Here is a 22,500-nt window from a genome sequence, read left to right on the forward strand (position 1 = left end):
CCCTTACCCTAACCCTCCCTCACCCTAACACCCCGTTACCCTAAACTAACCCCCCTTACCCTAACCCTCCCTCACCCTAACACCCCGTTACCCTAAACTAACCCCCCTTACCCTAACCCTCCCTCACCCTAACACCCCCTAACCCTAAACTAACACTCCTAACCCTCCCTCACCCTAACACCCCGTTACACTAAACTAACCCCCCTTGTAGGGACTGACCCATGGTGAGAGGAGAGGGGTGTAAGGACTGACCCATGGTGAGAGGAGAGGGGTGTAGGGACTGACCCATGGTGAGAGGAGAGGGGTGTAAGGACTGACCCATGGTGAGAGGAGAGGGGTGTAGGGACTGACCCATGGTGAGAGGAGGGGGGTGTAGGGACTGACCCATGGTGAGAGGAGAGGGGTGTATGGACTGACCCATGGTGAGAGGAGAGGGGTGTAGGGACTGACCCATGGTGAGAGGAGAGGGGTGTAGGGACTGACCCATGGTGAGAGGAGAGGGGTGTAGGGACTGAACCATGGTGAGAGGAGAGGGGTGTAGGGACTTACCCATGGTGAGAGGAGAGGGGTGTAGGGACTGAACCATGGTGAGAGGAGAGGGGTGTATGGACTGACCCATGGTGAGAGGAGAGGGGTGTAGGGACTGACCCATGGTGAGAGGAGAGGGGTGTAAGGACTGACCCATGGTGAGAGGAGAGGGGTGTATGGACTGACCCATGGTGAGAGGAGAGGGGTGTATGGACTGACCCATGGTGAGAGGAGAGGGGTGTATGGACTGACCCATGGTGAGAGGAGAGGGGTGTAGGGACTGACCCATGGTGAGAGGAGAGGGGTGTAGGGACTTACCCATGGTGAGAGGAGAGGGGTGTATGGACTGACCCATGGTGAGCGGAGAGGGGTGTATGGACTGACCCATGGTGAGAGGAGAGGGGTGTATGGACTGACCCATGGTGAGCGGAGAGGGGTGTAGGGACTGACCCATGGTGAGAGGAGAGGGGTGTAGGGACTGACCCATGGTGAGAGGAGAGGGGTGTAGGGACTGACCCATGGTGAGCGGAGAGGGGTGTAGGGACTGACCCATGGTGAGAGGAGAGGGGTGTATGGACTGACCCATGGTGAGAGGAGAGGGGTGTATGGACTGACCCATGGTGAGAGGAGAGGGGTGTAGGGACTGACCCATGGTGAGAGGAGAGGGGTGTATGGACTGACCCATGGTGAGAGGAGAGGGGTGTAGGGACTTACCCATGGTGAGAGGAGAGGGGTGTATGGACTGACCCATGGTAAGAGGAGAGGGGTGTATGGACTGACCCATGGTGAGAGGAGAGGGGTGTATGGACTGACCCATGGTAAGAGGAGAGGGGTGTAGGGACTGACCCATGGTGAGAGGAGAGGGGTGTATGGACTGACCCATGGTGAGAGGAGAGGGGTGTATGGACTGACCCATGGTGAGAGGAGAGGGGTGTAGGGACTGACCCATGGTGAGAGGAGAGGGGTGTATGGACTGACCCATGGTGAGAGGAGAGGGGTGTAGGGCCTTACCCATGGTGAGAGGAGAGGGGTGTAGGGACTGACCCATGGTGAGAGGAGAGGGGTGTAAGTACTTACCCATGGTGAGCGGAGGGGGGCTGATGGTGGCAGCCACGCTGGAGGGAGAGGTGGGGGTGGTGGGAGGCGTAGTCTCAATTCCACTTTCTTCCATCATCTTCTGAGTCTTCACGTCTTCTGTGTGCGACAATAAACAAGGACTTGGTTTAAAAGGGGAAACTTGAGGAAGCCTCATAGCTAAATAGCCTACTGCCCTAAACTACTACAAGTGCTTCTGCGTTCAAGTGTTGCTCTCGTTGAAACTAAAGTTCCCTCTGCGAGATCGCACTTCGCTGAGGTCAACAACTATTCTTAACTATCAGGACCAATGATAGCCATGTTTCCTGAACGTGGCACTATCAATAGCAGCACTCACAGGTGCAGATTTCTCTTACACGTTTTAGGAACCGTCTGTGCTCGAATGGAATGCTATCTGGTTATCAGTCACGGTGCTAGTGAGGGTTAGGGTGAGGGTTTGTTAGGGTGAGGGTGAGGGTCAGGGTGAGGGTCAGGGTGAGGGTTAGGGTGAGGGTTTGTTAGGGTTAGGGTGAGGGTGAGGGTTTGTTAGGGTGAGGGTTTGTTAGGGTTAGGGTGAGGGTGAGGGTTTGTTAGGGTGAGGGTTTGTTAGGGTTAGGGTGAGGGTTTGTTAGGGTGAGGGTTTGTTAGGGTTAGGGTGAGGGTGAGGGTTTGTTAGGGTGAGGGTTTGTTAGGGTCAGGACCGCTGTGGGTCATATTGTTTAGTGGTAGTTGGTCTCAGCTGCTGCCACGTCTTCATGCACGCAGGACTCAACGGTGCATCCAACCAAGTTAACTATCTTAGGATGTAACACAGGGTCCCCGAGGGACTGAGTCACTTTATCTACAATACTATAGTTTAAGTACGATTTAAGTGCACTGATGTGGCATTTGAGACTGAACTATTCCCCAGCTAATCTAAACAAGACCGACCAGCTTAGCTTCGCTAGCTAACTAACCTTAGTGCTAACACACTAGACATGGGTAGAATGATACTTGACATTAAGTCATTTATTTTAGAGACACATTCCTACCTTACAGCTGGATATTCAAGAAGAACGAGTCAGATGGAATCAATCAGCTTCAACTCAACAGGACTTCCAGAGCGGGGGCACTTCCGCGTTCTGGTGACGTCACTCACTGCCACGTCTCCCCAGAAGGGGGCGGGGCGGCCGGGTGACGTAGTACTAGTGGGGGTATACTCGGATCTTTTACTCGGATCATTGAATCTCGTTCAGTCAAATGAAGGAATATTTGTTAGAAAAGTCGCGCACTACATAAAGTTTCATTCACGTTTTGAAGTGTTTTTGAATTTGTCTGTGGGTTGGAACCATTTAGCTGGGAACATGGGCTGGGACCATAATGCAAGCTGCACCTAGACCCCTCTCCCCTACAATTAACCATCACCAGCTTCCTATAAAATATGGAACTGAACTCAGATTTTTAATCATTTTATTGAAAAGCATTTGCACATACAAGTAAATCTATAAAGAAAATCAAAACAGAATAAACTGCATTATTAAGAATAACAAGTGGTAGTAAAAGCAATACATTGTCATGGCATTTCTTTGGGGAGGAAAAAGTGTGCAACCTCATTCCATCCTTTTAATATTGTTTACATTAGAGAGATGAAGATCACACCGAAAAACCAAGAGGGACCCATTTACAAATAGATTCATGAGATGACAGAACATCAATTCAGACTTATATTTAAATGTCATATCTTTCATAAATACTTTTGTTTGCCCATAGGAGCAAAACAAATTGTTTCAAAAATGTGTAGAATCTTTGTCAGCTTGAAAAAAAAGCCTATGTCTTGCATGCCAAAAAGTTTTTTGTTTTGTTGTGATATTACTTTTATGGTCCTGTAATTATATTAATAACATAGGCCTTCAAGAGACAGGGTATTGTTTACATTCTGTACAGTACATAAACCACAAACATCACTTCTCATTTTGAAGTGATCACAGCTATATACATCATTTTTGTACAAATACATTTCATATCTGGCTCAGAATAGTTTAAGACTACAGGCTATTTTAGGCCATTCAGAATGTATGAGAAGAAACAAAAACTTGGAAGAAAGTGGAGAAAATCAGTACTCAATGTGACTCACATCCATCTCCTTGTGTTCATTCTATAAGGTGTCATGCTAAAGTCCAGCTTATGCATCACACACTCGTTATAATCCTTAAAACATAAACGTTAAATGACCATATGTGTTAAGACTCAGAGTGCACACAGTATAAACACTTTCTCTGATCATGATTGGGTAAATGTGCACCTACAGCACACATACTGCATGTTCACCTACTATACAGGTAACTTGGTGTGGTCACATTTCATTTAATTGAAACAGGTGAAAAATACTGTTGCCGTAGCATAATGTAATCAACAACAACACTTCAGTTTTACACAAAATGCTATTATACCTCATGAAATGTAGACGTTACCATGTTACCACTCCTGTATCACTCCTATATCACTCCTTGTGTCACTCCTGCATAATTGGAATAACCTTTGATGATGTCAAGGCAGAGTTCTGTCACTCTTGAAACATATCATGAGGACATATTGGAGATGTGATGTCACACCAGTTGAATGCTTACCATTATACTATAGTACACAATACTACCATTATACTAGGTTCGACTACACACACATTTTCCCATAATCCACCGCTAAACAAGTCGAGGATTTGAAGAAAACCTTGCTATGGAACTTGGACCTTTGGTTAAGTTTAGTACTGAATGAACGTGGTCAGATTAGACAGGATTAAGCATCGTGAACAACGAAAAGAGTTACATTGTCAAACATCTTCAAATGCTCAATGTACAGAACTAATAATCACTCTTAGTCACACACCACAAACACATAAACAAACAGAAAACAGTCTAAAAACAATCTTCAACTTGTACACCAGCAATCCAGCAAATAAGCCAATTTCCATTACTGTCTTAACGTTCATTTCATTTTTACAAAAATAAATTGAGGTTTGATTTGTATTTGTATGCTAAAGTTTAGAAAGTGATTCATAATGAGTCTAAAATGAGCAGAATTACTTATTGAACACTTACTGGACCGAATAAAGATGTAAAATGAATGAGCTGCACATTACAAACTACTTCCAACCTTTCAAATACAGAATCAAATAACAGTCATACTACTGTGTCAAAAGTAAAGACAGTGTGACACGAGTGAATGTAAAGACGTCCTGAATTAAGAATTAAGAATGATTATAGTGACATTTAAAAAAAGATTTAAAAAAAACAATGAATAGAATTGTGAGAGGATATGCAGCGAGTGGGCATTCAGTATGCCAGCAAACGAAGGCCATCCATTGGCTGAGCAGGGGGCGGGGGGGAGGGGTCTCTTTCGAGTCTCTGGGAGCTCATTCGCTGTCCAGCTCCGTGTGCAGCGAGGGGGGGCTGTCCCGCGTGGGCAGCAGGTCGTAGTGACAGGGGATGTGGCTGTTCTTGGGGAGGTCATAGGGGTCCTGGCCTAAGAGTCCATGACCAGTGCTGTTCCCTGGGGAGAGGATGGAGCTGATGGTGGGCTCTGCAAACATACCAACCAACATAGTTAGGAAATTAATTTGGGATAAAATACATTGATTGATTGATTGATTTTATTTATTTTTAAGACAGGGACAAGGTACAGTAGACATTTACCCTGTAGAATAGGGAGAGATGCACTGTACAAGGTTATAGCTAAACAGCTAATTTCCACCCGCAGACCCATATTGAGTATATGAAATACATAGACAAGCTATGACATGTGAATTACCTTATCTAATCTAATTATCGCTCATAATTATATGTCGTTCATCAAAATGATTGGAAAAGTCACCTTCCTTCCAAAGGAACTACATTAGACATCATTTCCAATACTCTGTGTTTATAGAAGGTGGGAAGAAGGTTCTAGGTTCCTCACCAACTTCATAGACGTTCTTGTTGGTGGGGCTGGAGTTGTGGATCTCGGCGTAAGGCGAGTCTCGCCGCGGCGGCGACTTCATCTCCACGTAGCCGCACTCCGTGTTCTTGGGCATGAGGAGGGGAGGGTCCTTGATGGTGGCGTAGGGATTCTCCGAGCTGTTGAGGGAGCAGGAGCTGGCGTGATAGGGCGTTCCCTTCGCCAGATCTGAGTGACAGAGAGAAGGCCCAATCAGGGAAGTGCACCACATTCAAACGGACCAATCAGAACTCCTGTTTGTAGTGGTTGACAGTATTACAAACACAAGCCCACCTCGGAGTGATTTTCCCATGTATCGTTGGTCAACTCCATAGGCTCCTGGTAAATAAGAGAATGAATATATTAATGGTGGGAAATTCTACTACTGCTGTGTGTGACATATGTGTCTGTTTGAAGGTGTCTGTGATGAGGTCAGATGATTGGTGTGTGTGTGTGTGTGTGCGTGCGTGTGTGTGTGACTCCTCACCCAGCTCGTTGAAGCAGCCTCTCTGTTTCCAGTCAGTCGGCAGGGTCCCAGTGTGCTCTGCTACCGGAGGCCTCTTCCTCTGCTCCACCTTCTACAAGTTCACAAACAACTGGTCAGTGATCGAAAGGTCAGTGGTTCGAATCCCAGCTCCGACTTATTCTGAGCCTAGAAACAAGACCATGAGAAGGTACAGTGGGGCGGCTGTAGCTCAGTTGGTAGAGAGGGTCGTTCAGTGATCGAAAGGTCAGTGGTTCGAATCCCAGCTCCGACTGTCCACATGTGGAAGTGTCCTTGAGCAAGACACCTAACCCCAAATTGCTCCCAATGAGCAGGTTAGCACCTTGCATGGCAGCTACTGCCATTGGTGTGTGAGTGTGTGTGTGAATGGGTGAATGAGAGGCCATTGTAAAGCGCTTTGAGTGCCGCTAAGGTGGAAAAGCGCTATATAAGTGCAGTCCATTTACCATTTAGAAACAAGGAACCAATACTACAGCAGGCAGGCTAGTTAAAACCATGATCCAGAATTGGTGAACACCCTACTGTAGGCTACTGTACCCAGCTCTGAGTTAGGCTGTTGGTCTTACCTTCCCATAAGGCAGGCTGTTGGTCTTACCTTCCCATAAGGCAGGCTGTTGGCATGCGGAGGACTGGTGCACTGGGTCAGCGTGTGGTAGCTGGGGTTGGAGAAGTAGTTACTGGGATGGACGTCACCCGTTGGTGGGAGCACATCTGAAAAATATATTTTGACAATCAAAAACAATACAGAGTACAGCTTCACTGATATACAGTACAGCATAACATTATATCAAATTCTACAGCTTGTATCTGAATTTACTTAATAACCACCCATCTATTTCCTAATAATGGTATTACTTTAAAGGGGTCCACGTTTGCAAAACTAACTTTCTCATTGTTTTTGCATAATATACATTTGAGTCTCTGATGGGCCTACAGTACTAACACACAATGTATGAAGTGAAACAACCCAGTCATTTTGTTGTGGTCAGACGAAATGAAAACATTAGAAACGCTTATTTTGGTATTTTCAGCAAAAATACTCAAAGACATGTTTTGGAGACCTTAAAGACTAATATTAAATTGTTGAAAATGATCATAATAGGACCCCTTTAATGAACGTCACATGACCGCCTCCACTAAGTGTCCCTGCGTACCTGCGATGACGTAGTCGGCGGTGACGCGCATGGCGGGGGTGTAGCTGACCGCCGGCATCGTGGGCTCCTTGCCCTTCTGCTTCTTCCGGTAGATGACGAAGAGGAGGAGGAGGAAGAGCACCAGCAGCACGAGGACGATGATGCCGGCGATGGCGCCGATCTGGTAGGAGTCTACGGGCACGGCGGTGCTGGTCAGACTGTTGAGGTTCCCCACGATGACGATGCCAGCTAGGAAGGACAAGGAAATAGAGATCGATGACTATGCCAGCTAGGAAGGACAAGGAAATAGAGATCGATGACTATGCCAGCTAGGAAGGACAAGGAAATAGAGATCGATGACGATGCCAGCTAGGAAGGACAAGGAAATAGAGATCGATGACGATGCCAGCTAGGGAGGACAAGGAAATAGAGATCGATGACGATGCCAGCTAGGGAGGACAAGGAAATAGAGATCGATGACTATGCCAGCTAGGAAGGACAAGGAAATAGAGATCGATGACTATGCCAGCTAGGAAGGACAAGGAAATAGAGATCGCTATGGAAGATGTTGCCACAAGGGTTTCTAAACTTGAGGATTTGGGCCTTGTTGAAATACTTCTTTGATGCATCATTCCTCTCTCAATTTAATCACATATTAGGGAATAATTATGCTAGGAAAGGCCAGGTGTTCCTATTCTATCAAGGATGCATTGGAGATTATAATTATAACTTGGTCCTGTGGGGTTTGGCCTGTACAGATGTAATTTAAATGGCTTTGTGATCTGCCTCGGAAACGTGTTACTAACTGAGAGTGATGTTGAGGGGTTGGTTTGTTTTGGATCACCTTGGTCACACCGGGCGCCCCTCCAGCCGGGGCTGCAGTAGCAGGTTCCGGTCATGTGATCACAGGTAGAGTTATTGAGGCAGTCGCACACCTGGCGACAGCCGTAACCATAGGAACCGTGAGGGCATTCTGGGAGCGGCAAAGAGGCACAGAAATATTAGGATATTTAGAAATACACCAGTTACCCCCCCCCCCCCGCCCAACAACATGTACAGGAGTAGTATGAGCATTGTATGAATGTATAAGTAGTACATTTAGCTGATCAACTGGAAAACGGTCAATATTAAAGAAAATTTTTTCATTACACTTTCAAATCATTTCCCTTAAATGTGACCTTAACTGCCAATCAGCTCTCAGATATATCCTGTAACATCGAACCCGTGTGACCTGTGACCTATGACCCCAACTCACTGAGCTGGCAGTGGCGTCCCATGAAGCCTGTGCGGCAGGTGCACTGGCCTGAGATGTGGTCGCAGTCGGCTCCGTTCCCACACTGGCAGGTCTGGGAACAGTCCTTACCGTAGAAGCCCAGGGGGCAGCCTGTAACACAGACACAGCTCAGTCTCTGGAGAGATGAATACAGCACACTGAGGCTAACGCTCCAATGGGTGGAATATGTAGAACAATTCAGAGTGATTGAGTGTGTGTGAGTGTGAGAGAGAGAGTGTGTGTATGTGTGTGAGAGTGTATGTGTGTGTGTGTGAGAGAGAGAGAGAGTGTGTGTGTGAGAGAATGTGTGTGTGTGTGTGTGAGAGAGAGAGAGAGAGAGAGAGAGAGAGAGAGTGAGTGTGTGTGTGAGAATGTGTGTGTGTGTGTGTGTGTGAGAGAGAGAGAGAGAGAGAGAGTGAGTGTGTGTGTGAGAGTGTGTGTGTGAGAGAGAGAGTGTGTGTGTGTGTGTGTGTGAGAGTGTGTGTGTGAGAGAGTGAGTGTGTGTGTGTGTGTGTGTGAGTGTGTGTGAGAGTGTGTGTGTGAGAGAGAGTGAGTGTGAGAGTGTGTGTGTGAGAGAGAGAGTGAGTGTGTGTGTGAGAGTGTGTGTGTGAGAGTGTGTGTGAGAGAGAGAGTGAGTGTGAGAGTGTGTGTGTGAGAGAGAGAGTGAGTGTGTGTGTGAGAGAGAGAGAGAGAGAGAGTGTGTGTGTGTGTGTGTGTGTGTGTGTGTGTGAGAGAGTGTGTGTGTGAGAGAGTGTGTGTATGTGTGTGAGAGTGTGTGAGAGAGAGACTGTATGTGTGTGTGTATGAGTGTGTGTGTGTGTCTAACTCACGCTGTGTGCAGTAGAGGCCGGTCCAGCCAGGCATGCACTTGCACTCCCCATCGTAGGCGCTGCAGTACGCCCCGTTGTGACAGTTACAGGTGTGGATACAGTTGGGTCCCCATTGGCCTGGGGGACAGGCTGCACACAGGGTCACAACACAGGGTCACAACACAGGGTCACAACACAGGGTCAATACACACAGGGTCAACACACACAGGGTCAACACACAGGGTCAACACACAGGGTCAACACACAGGGTCACACAGGGTCACAACACACAGGGTCAACACACAGGGTCACAACACAGGGTCACAACACAGGGTCACAACACACAGGGTCACAACACAGGGTCACAACACACAGGGTCAACACACAGGGTCACAACACACAATTGCTAAGGACATTTGATATATTCACCATCGTCTCCCACAAATTGCAAAGTGATGGATGTTGATAGATATCAATAAGTGACTGGGAACCGAGTATCAAACCGCTGTCATGTTATAAGTCACCACTAGAGGGTGCTGTAGCGCCACACTGGAGGCGTCCCTCAGAACAAACACGTGGAGGGACTTCAGGAATGGGCAGTAGAAAGTCTCTCACTGAGTTCTGCTGGCGTCGGACTACACGAGACGCTGACGATGACGAGACTGGTTTAGCTTGGAGACCGTTTCATTATACTCTCTGAGTACGTGAAGCATGCCGTCCTCATGTAACGACTCTCTGCATATCCCAGAATCCTTTGAGCCTATGATGAGTTTCGGGGGGGGGGTCCTAGGTCACCGAAGGTCATGAGGGGTCACGGCAGAGCCCTCAGTGGACAGAAACCTGAGCCGGACCCAGGGGGCTAGCGTATGTCCTGGGGGACGACTCTACTACTCTTTGTCAGCAACAAAGCTAATGGTGTCAGTGAGGGATGAATCACACGGGGGCGCGGCCACTTGAAAACACATCCCAGGGGTCAAAGGGCGCGGCGAGTAACACCTGTCGCCTGTCTTAACGGACGTTAGCCGAGAAAGAGAGAGGTTTGTTAACTAGATTAGTCAGTGTAGTAAATACAGACATCTGGTACATGTCTTCTGCTGATTGGGTGTCTCCAGTATGTTTGGTCGTGTGCTAAATGGAGTTTTGCTAGATGGAGTCGTTCTGTTCTTCAAGTTTCTAACTTTAATGTTTTACGCAAGTGGTAAGAAATTGCCGCGTCTGACTATTTTGTAATCATGATACCAAACCGACCCTTTCTTCAATAGCAATCTGTTCATTTCAACATAAAAATGGCATAAAGTACCCATTAATAAATATTTTCAGGCCCCTATCGGCAGTTGGATCAGCGATCTTAAAGTCGCACTGAAACAGACGTTTGACATCATCTAACTTCCGTAGTTTGACGTATTTCCGACGCAAACAAGCTATGAGGGCGGGACATAATGTTTAGAGGAATTTGACTGGAACATTGACAAGTGGGCGGGTCTTAAGAACTTTAGACAGATTCGATAGAAGGATAGCGTTGATTGACGGGTGGATGTCGTGAGATTATTGGTCTAAAATCTAAGGTACCTGTTGTCGTCATTGCAAGTGACCTACCGTTTTCCAGGAAGTAAGAAATTATATACTTTGACATAAGATTACAAGAAAAGTAGAATTTTGTATGTTTTTTGGGCATACATCGTTGAATAGGTGAACACTATGACCAATTATGTGAACCAAAATGGGACAGAATGCTTTTTTCATTTCAGTGCGACTTTAAAGACAGGGTGAAGCACTCACGCTGGGAGCAGTCGCTGCCGATCCATCCTGGGTAGCACTGGCAGGACCCGTCGATGGGGTTGCAGGTGCCGTTGTTGGTGCAGGTGCAGCCCCACGCACACGCCTTCCCAAACCGGCCGGTGGGGCACACTGAAGGACAGACACAGCAGGCAGGGGAGGTCAGCGCGGGACAGAAGAGCACAGTAGAGTACTGCTCAGTACACAATAGTACAGAAGCTTCAGGTAAAGTGTCACATGGTTTGTTGCAGAGCGCCCCTTTAAAGCCTGGTAAACAGTCACATGGTGCAATAGGGCTGGATATTGAGTCGAATTTCAAGAATCGATTCGATTCCGATTCACAAGGTTCGGAATCGATTATCACGATTCAATTCGATTAGATTCAAAATCTATTCGGTTAGTGTTACTAAAACCAGTTTTTTTTTTTTTTGCTGTAACCTTAATTATATGACTGCCAAGTTATGCAACACATCAATACTAGGGCTGGGTATCGATACTGATTTCCAAAAATTAATGAATGAATGAATCATTGAATGAATGAATGAACTATTCATTCCTTCATTTATTAATTAAATAAAATATCGATTTTGGGATTCATGAATCGAGGAATCAATTTTTTAAACCCAACACACCCACCTTCGTTGCAGAGCGCCCCTTTAAAGCCGGGGAGGCAGTCACACTGGCCCGAGATGTGGTGGCATGGCCCGTTGCTATGGACACACTGGGGACAGGCCTGGCTGCAGCGGTGGCCGAAGTAGCCCGGAGAACAGACTAGACAGGAAACAGGAAATAAAGGATTAGCCCGGAGAACAGACTAGACAGGAAACAGGAAATAAAGGATTAGCCCAGAGAACAGACTAGACAGGAAACAGGAAATACAGGATTAGCCCGGAGAACAGACTAGACAGGAAACAGGAAATAAAGGATTAGCCCAGAGAACAGACTAGACAGGAAACAGGAAATACAGGATTAGCCCGGAGAACAGGCTAGACAGGAAACAGGAAATAAAGGATTAGCCCGGAGAACAGACTAGACAGGAAACAGGAAATAAAGGATTAGCCCAGAGAACAGACTAGACAGGAAATAAAGGATTAGCCCAGAGAACAGGCTAGACAGGAAACAGGAAATAAAGGATGAGTCCAGAGAACAGACTAGACAGGAAACGGGAAATAAAGGATTAGTGAGCACCAATAAAAGAAGAATTTCCTGAGCATTGACCAACAACAGTGCAGATAAACGCTGATATCTGAACACTTCCTGATCTGAGATATTAATACACACACATAAATAGTGTCCAGTGTCCTTTGGTTTCATCTTAAAACCTTCTCTTGGCTTTATAAATCTAGGTTTGAGTGTTGGGCTAGGGTTCAGTAGGTGTGAGTGTTGGGCTAGGGTTGGGCTAGGGTTCAGTAGGTGTGGGTGTTGGGCTAGGGTTCAGTAGGTGTGAGTGTTGGGCTAGGGTTAGGGCTAGTGTTGGGCTAGGGTTAGGGCTAGTGTTGGGCTAGGGTTAGGGCTACTCACTCCTCTGGCAGGTGTTCCCTCGGTAACCAGGAGCACACTCACAGGTTCCCTCGTCAGGGGAACAGGACGCCCCGTTCTTACAGTTGCAGGGCAGGGAACAGTTAGGGCCCCAGTGACCCTCTGCACACACACTGTCACAGTGGATACCTGGACACACACACACACACACACACACACACACACACACACACACACACACACACACACAAACAAGAGAGGTATCACTCAAATAGTCACATAGATAGATCATAAAAAGAGTACAAAAGCTTGAATGAAGTTTAGGGCTAAACATTGTTATTAGTATGCACTGATCCCATATTTAGATCAGGTATCGGCCCTGATATTGAATAAAAAAAATAGATCGGATATCGGTGGCAATGGGCCCGATCCATAGGAACCAATCTATTCTATCAATTTCTATGCTGTGCGCATAGAACATTCAGTTCAACACAGGATTTGTATGAGATTATAAAACCACTTCCCATGTGAACAGGTTTTACTTTAAAAAAAAAAGAATGGATGATTCCAATTTGTAGAGCATGTTCTTGCCGTTAATTTGGTATAGGATGTTGAGATTTCGGAATGGCGACTAAGTTTTTCGGAATAGCGAACCTTCGGAATGCCGAGGTATATCACCATTCCGACAATTTTGTGGGAATGGCAGTATTTCGGAATGGCGAGGTGTCACCACCAGCAATTACCACCATTTTAGCCAGTTACCAGCTACTACCAGCTACCAGAAACTACCAGCCACTAGCCTACCACCATTTTAGCCAACTACCACCATTTGAGCCAGCTACCAGCAGCTACAGTACCACCATTTTAGCCAGCTACTATCTACTACCATCTTCAATCTACTACCACAATTTTTGTCAGTTAGGCTGCTACCAGCAATTACCACCATTTAAAAAAAAAAAAATACAACAATTCTATCTGCAAAGGACTTCCATGAGCTCCATTAACCACTTCCCCCTGAGAATATAAAAAGACAGGTGAGGTGTGCGGCTTCAGAAGGTTATTGTCTGTGGAGGATTGGTTTCAGGCTATCATAATGGGGGGCGTAGAAACACCCCTAGGAGCCGGTGGCGTCTGGGGACCCAGGGACTGGAGAGAAGAAAAGAGACAGACTAGAGAGACCAGCTCAGCGAGGAGATCAGACACTAGCGAGTTTCTCCATTACACTTCCCCTCTGAACCCTCACAGCAATAGTGAGGGGGAAGTATTTTGAGTGTTTATGAAAACATCCCATTCTTGGGTTATAAAGCTTTAACTGAGTTACAGTGCTGAGTCTGTTAAGGAATTCAATATTTTAAATAAGAGAAGCGTAACGATCTTGACTGACTTGTTCCATAAGTGAGCATGACCAGTTCTGACACAAACACATCATTTGATTCATGATTCCTTCTATGAAAACTGACCGTGACGCTGCCCCCTCTTTTACAGCTCTCTCTCTCCCTCTTTTCTCTCTCTCTCCCTCTCTCTCCCTCTTTTCTCTCTCTTCCTCTCTCCCTCTTTTCTCTCTCTTCCTCTTTTCTCTCTCTCTTCCTCTCTCTCCCTCCCTCTCTCCCTCTTTTCTCTCTCTCTTCCTCTCTCCCTCTTTTCTCTCTCTTCCTCTTTTCTCTCTCTCTTCTTCTCTCTCCCTCTTTTCTCTCTCTTCCTCTCTCTCCCTCTTTTCTCTCTCTCCCTCTCTCTCCCTCTTTTCTCTCTCTCTCTACTTCCTTCCCACTCTCTCCCTCTCTCTCTCTCCCTCTTTTCTCTCTCTACCTCCTTCCCACTCTCTCCCTCTCCCTCTTTTCTCTCTCTCTACCTCCTTCCCCCTCTCTCTCCCTCTTTTCCCTCTCTCTACCTCCTTCCCACTCTCTCCCTCTCTCTCTCCCTCTTTTCTCTCTCTCTCCCTCTCTCTCCCTCTTTTCTCTCTCTCTTCCTCTCTCCCTCTTTTCTCTCTCTTCCTCTTTTCTCTCTCTCTTCCTCTCTCTCCCTCCCTCTCTCCCTCTTTTCTCTCTCTCTTCCTCTCTCCCTCTTTTCTCTCTCTTCCTCTTTTCTCTCTCTCTTCCTCTCTCTCCCTCTTTTCTCTCTCTTCCTCTCTCTCCCTCTTTTCTCTCTCTCCCTCTCTCTCCCTCTTTTCTCTCTCTCTCTACTTCCTTCCCACTCTCTCCCTCTCTCTCTCTCCCTCTTTTCTCTCTCTACCTCCTTCCCACTCTCTCCCTCTCCCTCTTTTCTCTCTCTCTACCTCCTTCCCTCTCCCTCTTTTCTCTCTCTCTACCTCCTTCCCACTCTCCCTCTCTCTCTCCCAGACCCCCTCCCTGCCTTGCATCCACCTGTTTTTCAGTCTCTCTTCCGCTCCACCAACCATGTCATCTGTCCATGCATCCCCCTCTTTCTCCCCCAGCCTCCATTAGCGTTCCCACTCTCTCCACCTCTTTCCCTTTTCATCTCTCTCTTTCTAACCAACCATTATCCCTCACTCCTTCTCCGTCTCCTTCTCTCTCTTCCTCTCATCTCGGAGCGGACACACACACACTCTCCCTCTCTTTTCTTCTCTCTCCCTCTTCCTCTCATCTCGGAGCGGACGCACACACACACTCTCCCTCTCTTTTCTTCTCTCCCTCTCTCTCTCTCTGTATCTCTCTCTCCAGGTTGTTTTGGTGTTCTGGTCTGATAGGGTGGAGTGGGATGGAGAGAGGAGCCAAGTCAGGGGGACAAAGGCCTCTTTGAGGGGGCTGCGTGCGCGTTGCTAGGTAATGGAGGAATGCTGGCGATAAACTCCAGTTAAGTAGCGAGGAAGAAATGTTGTCGTTTTTTAAAAGCCCAGCGTGGTGAGAAGAGGTGCTGGAATCAGTATGCTGTCTGCGTCTTGACCTGAGCACTAGAGGGGGGAGGAGAGGAGAGGGGAGAGGAGAGAGGGGAAAGGAAAGAGGAGAGAAGAAAGGAGAGAGAGGAGAGATGGAAAGAGGACCTAGACTGATATTTAGTTTCTTCTCTTTCTCTGTGTTTTAGAGATCATTTCTCTACGTCTCCCACAAAGTTGCCAAACTGTTTGGATTGTCTAAACTAGCCAGTTTGAGTCATAGCATGGCAAAATGCAACATACTTTCCAATTTGAGTCATGGTGTTGAATTAGTTCTGCGCACAGCCACAAAGACATGTTACTTATGCGGTCGGGAGGGAGACGTACAAAATATGACCAAAGTAGGACTATTTATTTACAGGCCAGATGCGAAAAAACGTATGCAAATTAAAGATATGCAATGAAGCGGTGGATCATAATTAGAGGGATGATTTCAATTTTTTTTTTCGTGCTTGATTGTTCTTGTCTGGCACAATCAAACCAATGGGCTTTGTGTTTCAACCCCCTGTCCTGACGCGCCAGGTCTCTGCTAGCACGGTATTCACAAAGGATTTGGCGTTCTGTGATGTTTCATGTCAGTAGCCATGTTTCCATCCACTTGTCAATCGAATTGTGTGAGAATCGCTAAAAATATGAACGCGAATAAAGCCGGTGAACGTGCGTTTCCATCTAGAGCTTTAAATCGGATAAAGCATTTATCACAAAAGACTTTTATCGAACAAGAGAAAATCCGACGAGATCGACAGTACAAACTTTTTGTTGATTTTCATGACTTTAAATCGAAGTTGACTGTTTCCATAAGGCATTTTTAATTCGATATAACTTAATTCGCATAAAACGTGTGGATGGAAACATGGCTAGTGAGCGGTCAGTGGGGTCAGGGTTAGGGTCAGGGTCACAGGGACTTACCTGTCCATCCTGCCAGACATCGACAGTGACCCGTGGAAGGGTGGCACCCGTCGGCATGACTACAGTCACAGCGCTCCCTACAGTCCAGGCCGTAGGACCCGTCCTAGAAGACCCAAGAACAGCCCGTTACAATCCTCTTTACTGCAGTATCACTATAAGAACAGCCCGTTACAATCCTCTTTACTGCACTATCAGTATAAGAACAGCCTGTTACAATCCTCTTTACTGCAGTATCACTATAAGAACAGCCAATTACAATCCTCTTTACTGCAGTAACTCCTGACTTCCTGAATCCCTCCCTCTTGGAGAGAGAGTGGATTTACTAAGCTTTGGATCAAACGACTAGAGATCATGGAGGACCATGTGACCATCCCAGACTCTACCACATCAAGTCTTTAGCTTATTCAAAGATGTGCATTTTCTGAAATACGCTCCACATGTAACTTGGCTGTAAGATTGCCTTTGAATACTAAAAAGGTCAGAGTGCTTTTTACCTTTCTGCTGTCGTTCACAGTACTATCAAACACCAAATGTGCACAGTATATTCAGCAAATAGGGTAAAAGAACTAATACAATTTTTTTATAATAATGCAAATACCTGAGAAGAAAAAAAAAGTCTCATGATGTCATCATTATGAGACGGATGAGGTAATCATGGTGCGCCTCACCTGGCAGTGGAGGTCGCACCTCTCCCCCCTCCAGCCAGGGGCGCAGGTGCACTGTCCGTTGAGGGCGTTGCAGGCGCCCCCGTTGCCGCATCTACAGGTGATGTTACAGCCCAGTCCCCACGTGCCACTGGGGCAGTTGATGGAGCAATCTACCCCGTGCCACCCTAGGGACAAACATTTCATCAGGCAGTTTTAATAACGAACTAGAAATGATTCGTGGCTCTATGCCAAAATGTAATGGGTTGTAAGTTGGCCCGTGCTACACCCCTCCACCGAGTTTCATGAAAATCAGTCTGGTGGTTTTAGTGTAAAACTGGTCTGAAATGTGAATGGAGGTAATATTTTAAATCAGAGAAGCAGAACGACCTTTACTGACTTGTTCCATAAGTGAGCGTGACCAGTTCTGACACAAACACATGATCTGATTCATGATTCCTTCTATGAAAACTGACCGTGACGCTGCCACCTCTTTTACAGCTCTCTCTCTCCCTCTTTTCTCTCTCTCTACCTCTCTCTCCCTCTTTTCTCTCTCTCTCACTCTCTCTCCCTCTTTTCTCTCTCTCTACCTCTCTCTCCCTCTTTTCTCTCTCTCTTCCTCTCTCTCCCTCTTTTCTCTCTCTTCCTCTCTCTCTCCCTCTTTTCTCTCTCTCTTCCTCTCTCTCTCTCTCTCTCTCTCTTCCTCTCTCTCTCCCTCTTTTCTCTCTCTCTCTCTCTCTCCCTCTTTTCTCTCTCTCTTCCTCTCTCTCCCTCTCTCTCTCCCTCTCTCTCTCTCTCCCTCTTTTCTCTCTCTCTTCCTCTCTCTCCCTCTCTCTCTCCCTCTTTTCTCTCTCTCTTCCTCTCTCCCTCTTTTCTCTCTCTCCCTCTCTCTCTCCCTCTTTTCTCTCTTCCTCTCTCTCCCTCTTTTCTCTCTCTCTTCCTCTCTCTCCCTCTTTTCTCTCTCCACCTCCTTCCCACTCTCTCCCTCTCTCTCTCCCTCTTTTCTCTCTCTACCTCCTTCCACTCTCTCTCTCTCTCTCCCTCTTTTCTCTCTCTACCTCCTTCCCCCTCTCTCTCTCCCTCTTTTCTCTCTCTCTACCTCCTTCCCACTCTCTCCCTCTCTCTCTCCCTACCTCCTTCCCACTCTCTCCCTCTCTCTCTCTCTTTTCTCTCTGTACCTCCTTCCCCCTCTCTCTCTCCCTCTTTTCTCTCTCTCTACCTCCTTCCCCCTCTCTCTCTCTCCCTCTTTTCTCTCTCTCTCTACCTCCTTCCCACTCTCTCCCTCTCTCTCTCCCTCTTTTCTCTCTCTTCCTCTCTCTCCCTCGTACCGGCTCTGCAGGAGCAGGCTCCGTCGATAGGGGAGCAGAGCGCTGCGTTCTGGCAGCTGCAGCTGGAGGAGCAGTTGACCCCGTGGCTTCCTGCTGGACACGACCTGGAACAGTTCACCCCCTGCAACACACAAACCAGCATCGCGCTTTATTCACTCAGCTACCCACACGCTGCAGTATTCAGACAGCATAGGGACCATTCCTGGACATGAGAGAACATCAGATATACCGTTTAAAAAAAAGAGTCTAAAAACCATTCCATTTACCGCAATGCACAACACATTTATCATTATTGTTTATTGTTATTGTCTTGACATTACTTATTATTACCTGGGGAACAGCTCAGTCTATAGACTCTTCATCTGTGGTCTTTACCTGGGGAACGGCTCAGTCTATAGACTCTTCATGTGTTCTTTACCTGGGGAACAGCTCAGTCTATAGGCTCTTATGTGTTCTTTACCTGAGGAACAGCTCAGTCTATAGACTCTTATGTGGTCTTTACCTGGAAGCCCGGGGCGCAGACACACTCCCCCGTCACGCTGTGGCAGTCGGCGCCGTTCTGGCACTGGCACACCTGCTGGCAGGTCTCCCCGAAGAAGCCGGGGGTGCAGGTCTCGTTGCAGTAGAGGCCGGACCAGCCGGGGTGGCAGGTACACTCCCCAGACATGGGGTGGCAGCTGGGGGGCAGGAGGGCAGGGGGGCAGGAGGGCAGGGGGGCAGGAGGGGAAGGGAACGTCACTCGCATGGTTCCACTGATAATGACATCTATGTGTTGACAACTACAGTTCATACAATATGTTGATGGAAGTCTGTAGCTGTGTTCGGAATCGCTCCCTATTCACTATATAGTGCACTATATAGGGCGTCAGCCATTTTGTTTGTAGTGTCCGAATTCTCCACTGAATTTTCGTTCCCTATATAGTCCACTATTTATTACCCACAATTCACCTTGATTTGCAGGGAACAGTGCATGTACCCTAGATTTTCTCCGTTCCCTAGGTAGTTCACTACATGGTGAACCCTATATAGGGAATAGGGAGTGAGGGAACGAGGGAGCGATTCCCAACACAGCTAGGGTTTGTCAGGAGCTTCAAGATGCTCTGTGCTTTAATTATAATGTGTTCAGTGGGGTGAGAGTGGAGATGTTGGACTGAACTGCTAGACAGCAAACACTCATTCTAACCCCAACACCACGGACAAGGCATAGTTTTTGCCCTCATAACTTATGACAATAACTAAATAAAGGTTGTTAAAGAATAATTTTCGTCATCATTTTCATCATAGTTTTCGGCGACAAAATTAACACCGCCTGACACTTGGACTCTTAATTTGACCCCTGTATTCTGACACAATTATGTTTCATGTGTTTACGTTCAACAAATAATTATTAACACCCTTTGTGTGCCTAGCGTAAGACAAGAAAGTAAGCTCAGTCACATTATCTTCTCTACCTAACTCTCTGTGACATACTGTATAGTAGGTGTGTTTGTGTCAATAAAGATTTTGCAATTGACTAGCATCCCTGTGCTTTGACTGTCCCCCACTTAACTCATTTAAACAGTCAACAGTTATAAAATAATCCAAAGAATTTTCTCCATTTGTGCTGAGAGGAGGCGGGGATTAGACAAAATGACAGCCAGGGGCGGAGTCTGCTGGGCATATGGCACAAGGGTTTGTTGCCGTGGTACCTGTTTGAGTGGCAGCTGCCCCCACCTGAAACAGCAGCCCCATTGAGCGTGGGCGGGGCAGCTGTCCCCACACACACACAGCTGTGCCAGCCTGTCTCACACACAGCCACTGGCACAATGGACGACTGTCTGACACACACTCAGGCAAACACATATGCATACACACACACGTACACACACAAGCATGCACACACACACACACACACACACATACGGAATGTTTTCATGCACACATACACACACACAAACATGAATACTAACAAGCCCCCATACAGACATGCTCAGAGGAATGCATGACCCCCCCAAACCGGACACACACACACGCACACACACACACACACACACACGCACACACACTCACACACACACACACACACACACACACACACAACGTTGCCTATCAACCTCTAACAGCCTTTTAAAACATGCCTCAGTTCAATTAAAGCACATATAGTGACCTATACATATTGCATCATAAGGTGGGCCTTACACCTACTATCATATTATCCTCGTCAACGTCCCCAGCCCGGTGTGGGGGTTACCTGCGTGTGTTGTGGGCGTGGCAGGGACACCCCTTGTCACACCTGAGTCCATAGCTGCCCTCGGGACACAGGCGGACCTCGCACAGCTCCCCGGTGAACCCCGGCTCGCACAGACACGCCCCGCTGATGTGGTAGCACCGGGCGCCGTTCACGCAGCGACACGTCTGGCGGCAGCCCACGCCGTACGAGCCCACCGGGCACTCGTCCTGGCACCTGGGGGGGGGGGGGGGGGGGGGCGAGACAGAGGGAGCAACGTTGAGGTTGAACACCAGCTCCATGACGAGTACCAGGATTATTAAAGTCTGCTGTATCTACTGTATCCATCTATCTATCTATCTATCTATCAATCTATCTATCTATCTATCTATCTATCTATCTGTCTGTCTGTCTGTCTGTCTGTCTGTCTGTCTGTCTGTCTGTCTGTCTGTCTATCTTTCTATCTATCTATCTATCTATCTATCTATCTATCTATCTATCTATCTATCTATCTATCTATCTATCTATCTATCTATCCATGGTTGTTGCAAGGCTATTATTAAAGTCTACTCATTCTTGAATTTCCAAAAATTCAAATGATTGTAAGAGAAATCACTTGTACAGTTCACTATACAGTAGATATTGCTTATGCAGAATTTTACTTGATCATTATTTACAAATACAGTCATTTCATGAGCAGTCTTTATGGCTGGTAGCTATGGTGCATAAACACAGTTAATTAACCTTGGTCTTCACTTAACTACTGTATCTTTCTCTTGATTAGATACTGTGCTTAAAAGAGGTCAATCTGTCAGAATGATCGCCGCCACAAAATCAAGCTCTGTTTATGACTTGGGAGGTTTGCAGTTAGAATGAAAACGCTTAACAATCCCACAATGTTATGTTGAGAATGCTCAACATTCCCACAATGTGGGGTTAGGGTTGGGTTTAGCGTTAGGTTGAGGAGAAAATTTAGACTTTTCTTTCATCATTTGACATTTGAAAGGTTCCTGTGAATGTCTGTTTAAACGTTGTTACTGCTGTGTGAGTCGCTTGTGTATTAGGGACCTAGTTTTGTGCCCCCCCCCCCCCCCACACTCCAACTCTTCATCAGTACACAAAGACAAGCTGATAAAAGTCTCTCCTCATGTCTCTCCCCTTCCCCGCTGAGAGGGACACCATCATCCCCATCCAGGGCGATGGACAAACATCGAACTCTGACGTCTGCCGTGTGAGACCAGGTTGGGTGAGCAGGGCCTGGTTCTGGTCTCAGGCCAGGTTCTGGTCCTGGTCTCAGCCCTGGTTCTGGTTCTGGTCTCAGCCCTGGTTCTGGTTCTGGTCTCAACCCTGGTTCTGGTTCTGGTCTCAGCCCTGGTTCTGGGTGTGGTGAACAGGGCCTGGTCCTAGTCTCAGCCCTGGTTCTGGTCCTAGTCTCAACCCTGGTTCTGGTCTCAACCCTGGTTCTGGTCCTAGTCTCAACCCTGGTTCTGGTCCTAGTCTCAGCCCTGGTTCTGGGTGTGGTGAGCAGGGCCTGGTTCTGGTTCTGGGTGTGGTGAACAGGGCCTGGTTCTAGTCTCAGCCCTGGTTCTGGTCCTAGTCTCAGCCCTGGTTCTGGTTCTGGTCTCAGGCCTGGTTCTGGGTGTGCTGAGCAGGGCCTGGTTCTGGTTCTGGGTGTGGTGAGCCGGGCAGCGGTCAGGTGCTGGGGGTTGGTGCCCTGGCGTCTGGCTTCCCTCAAGCCCTTATTAACTCATAAAAGTGCACTTGCAGGGCTATTCCTGTCTGTTCCCTGGGCACGCTAAGTACACGCTACATCCTCTCTGATGCTACTCATTATGCAGGCCTGCTCTCCCTCCCCCAGCCAGGGAGACGGCCTCCCTCGCTAACAAATGCTAAATGGACTGACTTATATAGCGCTTTTCCACCTTAGCGGCACTCAAAGCGCTTTACAATGGCCTCTCATTCACCCATTCACACACACAGTCACACACCAATGGCGGT

The 22,500-nt window shown here is 47.3% G+C and overlaps 2 protein-coding genes across 2 annotated transcripts in view; both read right to left on the reverse strand.

The window, feature by feature from the left end:
• The window catches only part of prrc1 (proline-rich coiled-coil 1), a 7,038-nt gene extending 4,326 nt beyond the window's left edge, over positions 1 to 2,712 (reverse strand). Inside the window, exons 1-2 of the mRNA XM_084460039.1 lie at positions 2,634 to 2,712; positions 1,606 to 1,722 (exon numbers count right to left, since the gene is read on the reverse strand). Of these exons, the coding sequence (XP_084316165.1) occupies positions 1,606 to 1,702 (97 nt within the window). The 5' untranslated portion in view covers positions 1,703 to 1,722; positions 2,634 to 2,712. The remainder of the gene's footprint in view (positions 1 to 1,605; positions 1,723 to 2,633) is intronic.
• Positions 2,713 to 4,990: 2,278 nt separating this feature from the next.
• Positions 4,991 to 22,500, reverse strand: part of megf10 (multiple EGF-like-domains 10) — a gene marked incomplete at its 3' end in the record, with an annotated part of 28,695 nt that continues 11,185 nt past the window's right edge. Inside the window, 18 exon segments of the mRNA XM_084460210.1 lie at positions 4,991 to 5,157; positions 5,533 to 5,739; positions 5,845 to 5,889; positions 6,038 to 6,128; positions 6,622 to 6,650; positions 6,653 to 6,766; positions 7,210 to 7,437; positions 8,033 to 8,161; positions 8,444 to 8,572; positions 9,292 to 9,420; positions 11,050 to 11,178; positions 11,683 to 11,817; positions 12,568 to 12,714; positions 16,325 to 16,427; positions 16,993 to 17,156; positions 18,297 to 18,417; positions 18,799 to 18,973; positions 20,527 to 20,739. Of these exon segments, the coding sequence (XP_084316336.1) occupies positions 4,991 to 5,157; positions 5,533 to 5,739; positions 5,845 to 5,889; positions 6,038 to 6,128; positions 6,622 to 6,650; positions 6,653 to 6,766; positions 7,210 to 7,437; positions 8,033 to 8,161; positions 8,444 to 8,572; positions 9,292 to 9,420; positions 11,050 to 11,178; positions 11,683 to 11,817; positions 12,568 to 12,714; positions 16,325 to 16,427; positions 16,993 to 17,156; positions 18,297 to 18,417; positions 18,799 to 18,973; positions 20,527 to 20,739 (2,455 nt within the window).

This window comes from Borostomias antarcticus (assembly GCF_949987555.1).
Source record: "Borostomias antarcticus genome assembly, chromosome: 30".
NCBI lineage: Eukaryota > Metazoa > Chordata > Actinopteri > Stomiiformes > Stomiidae > Borostomias > Borostomias antarcticus.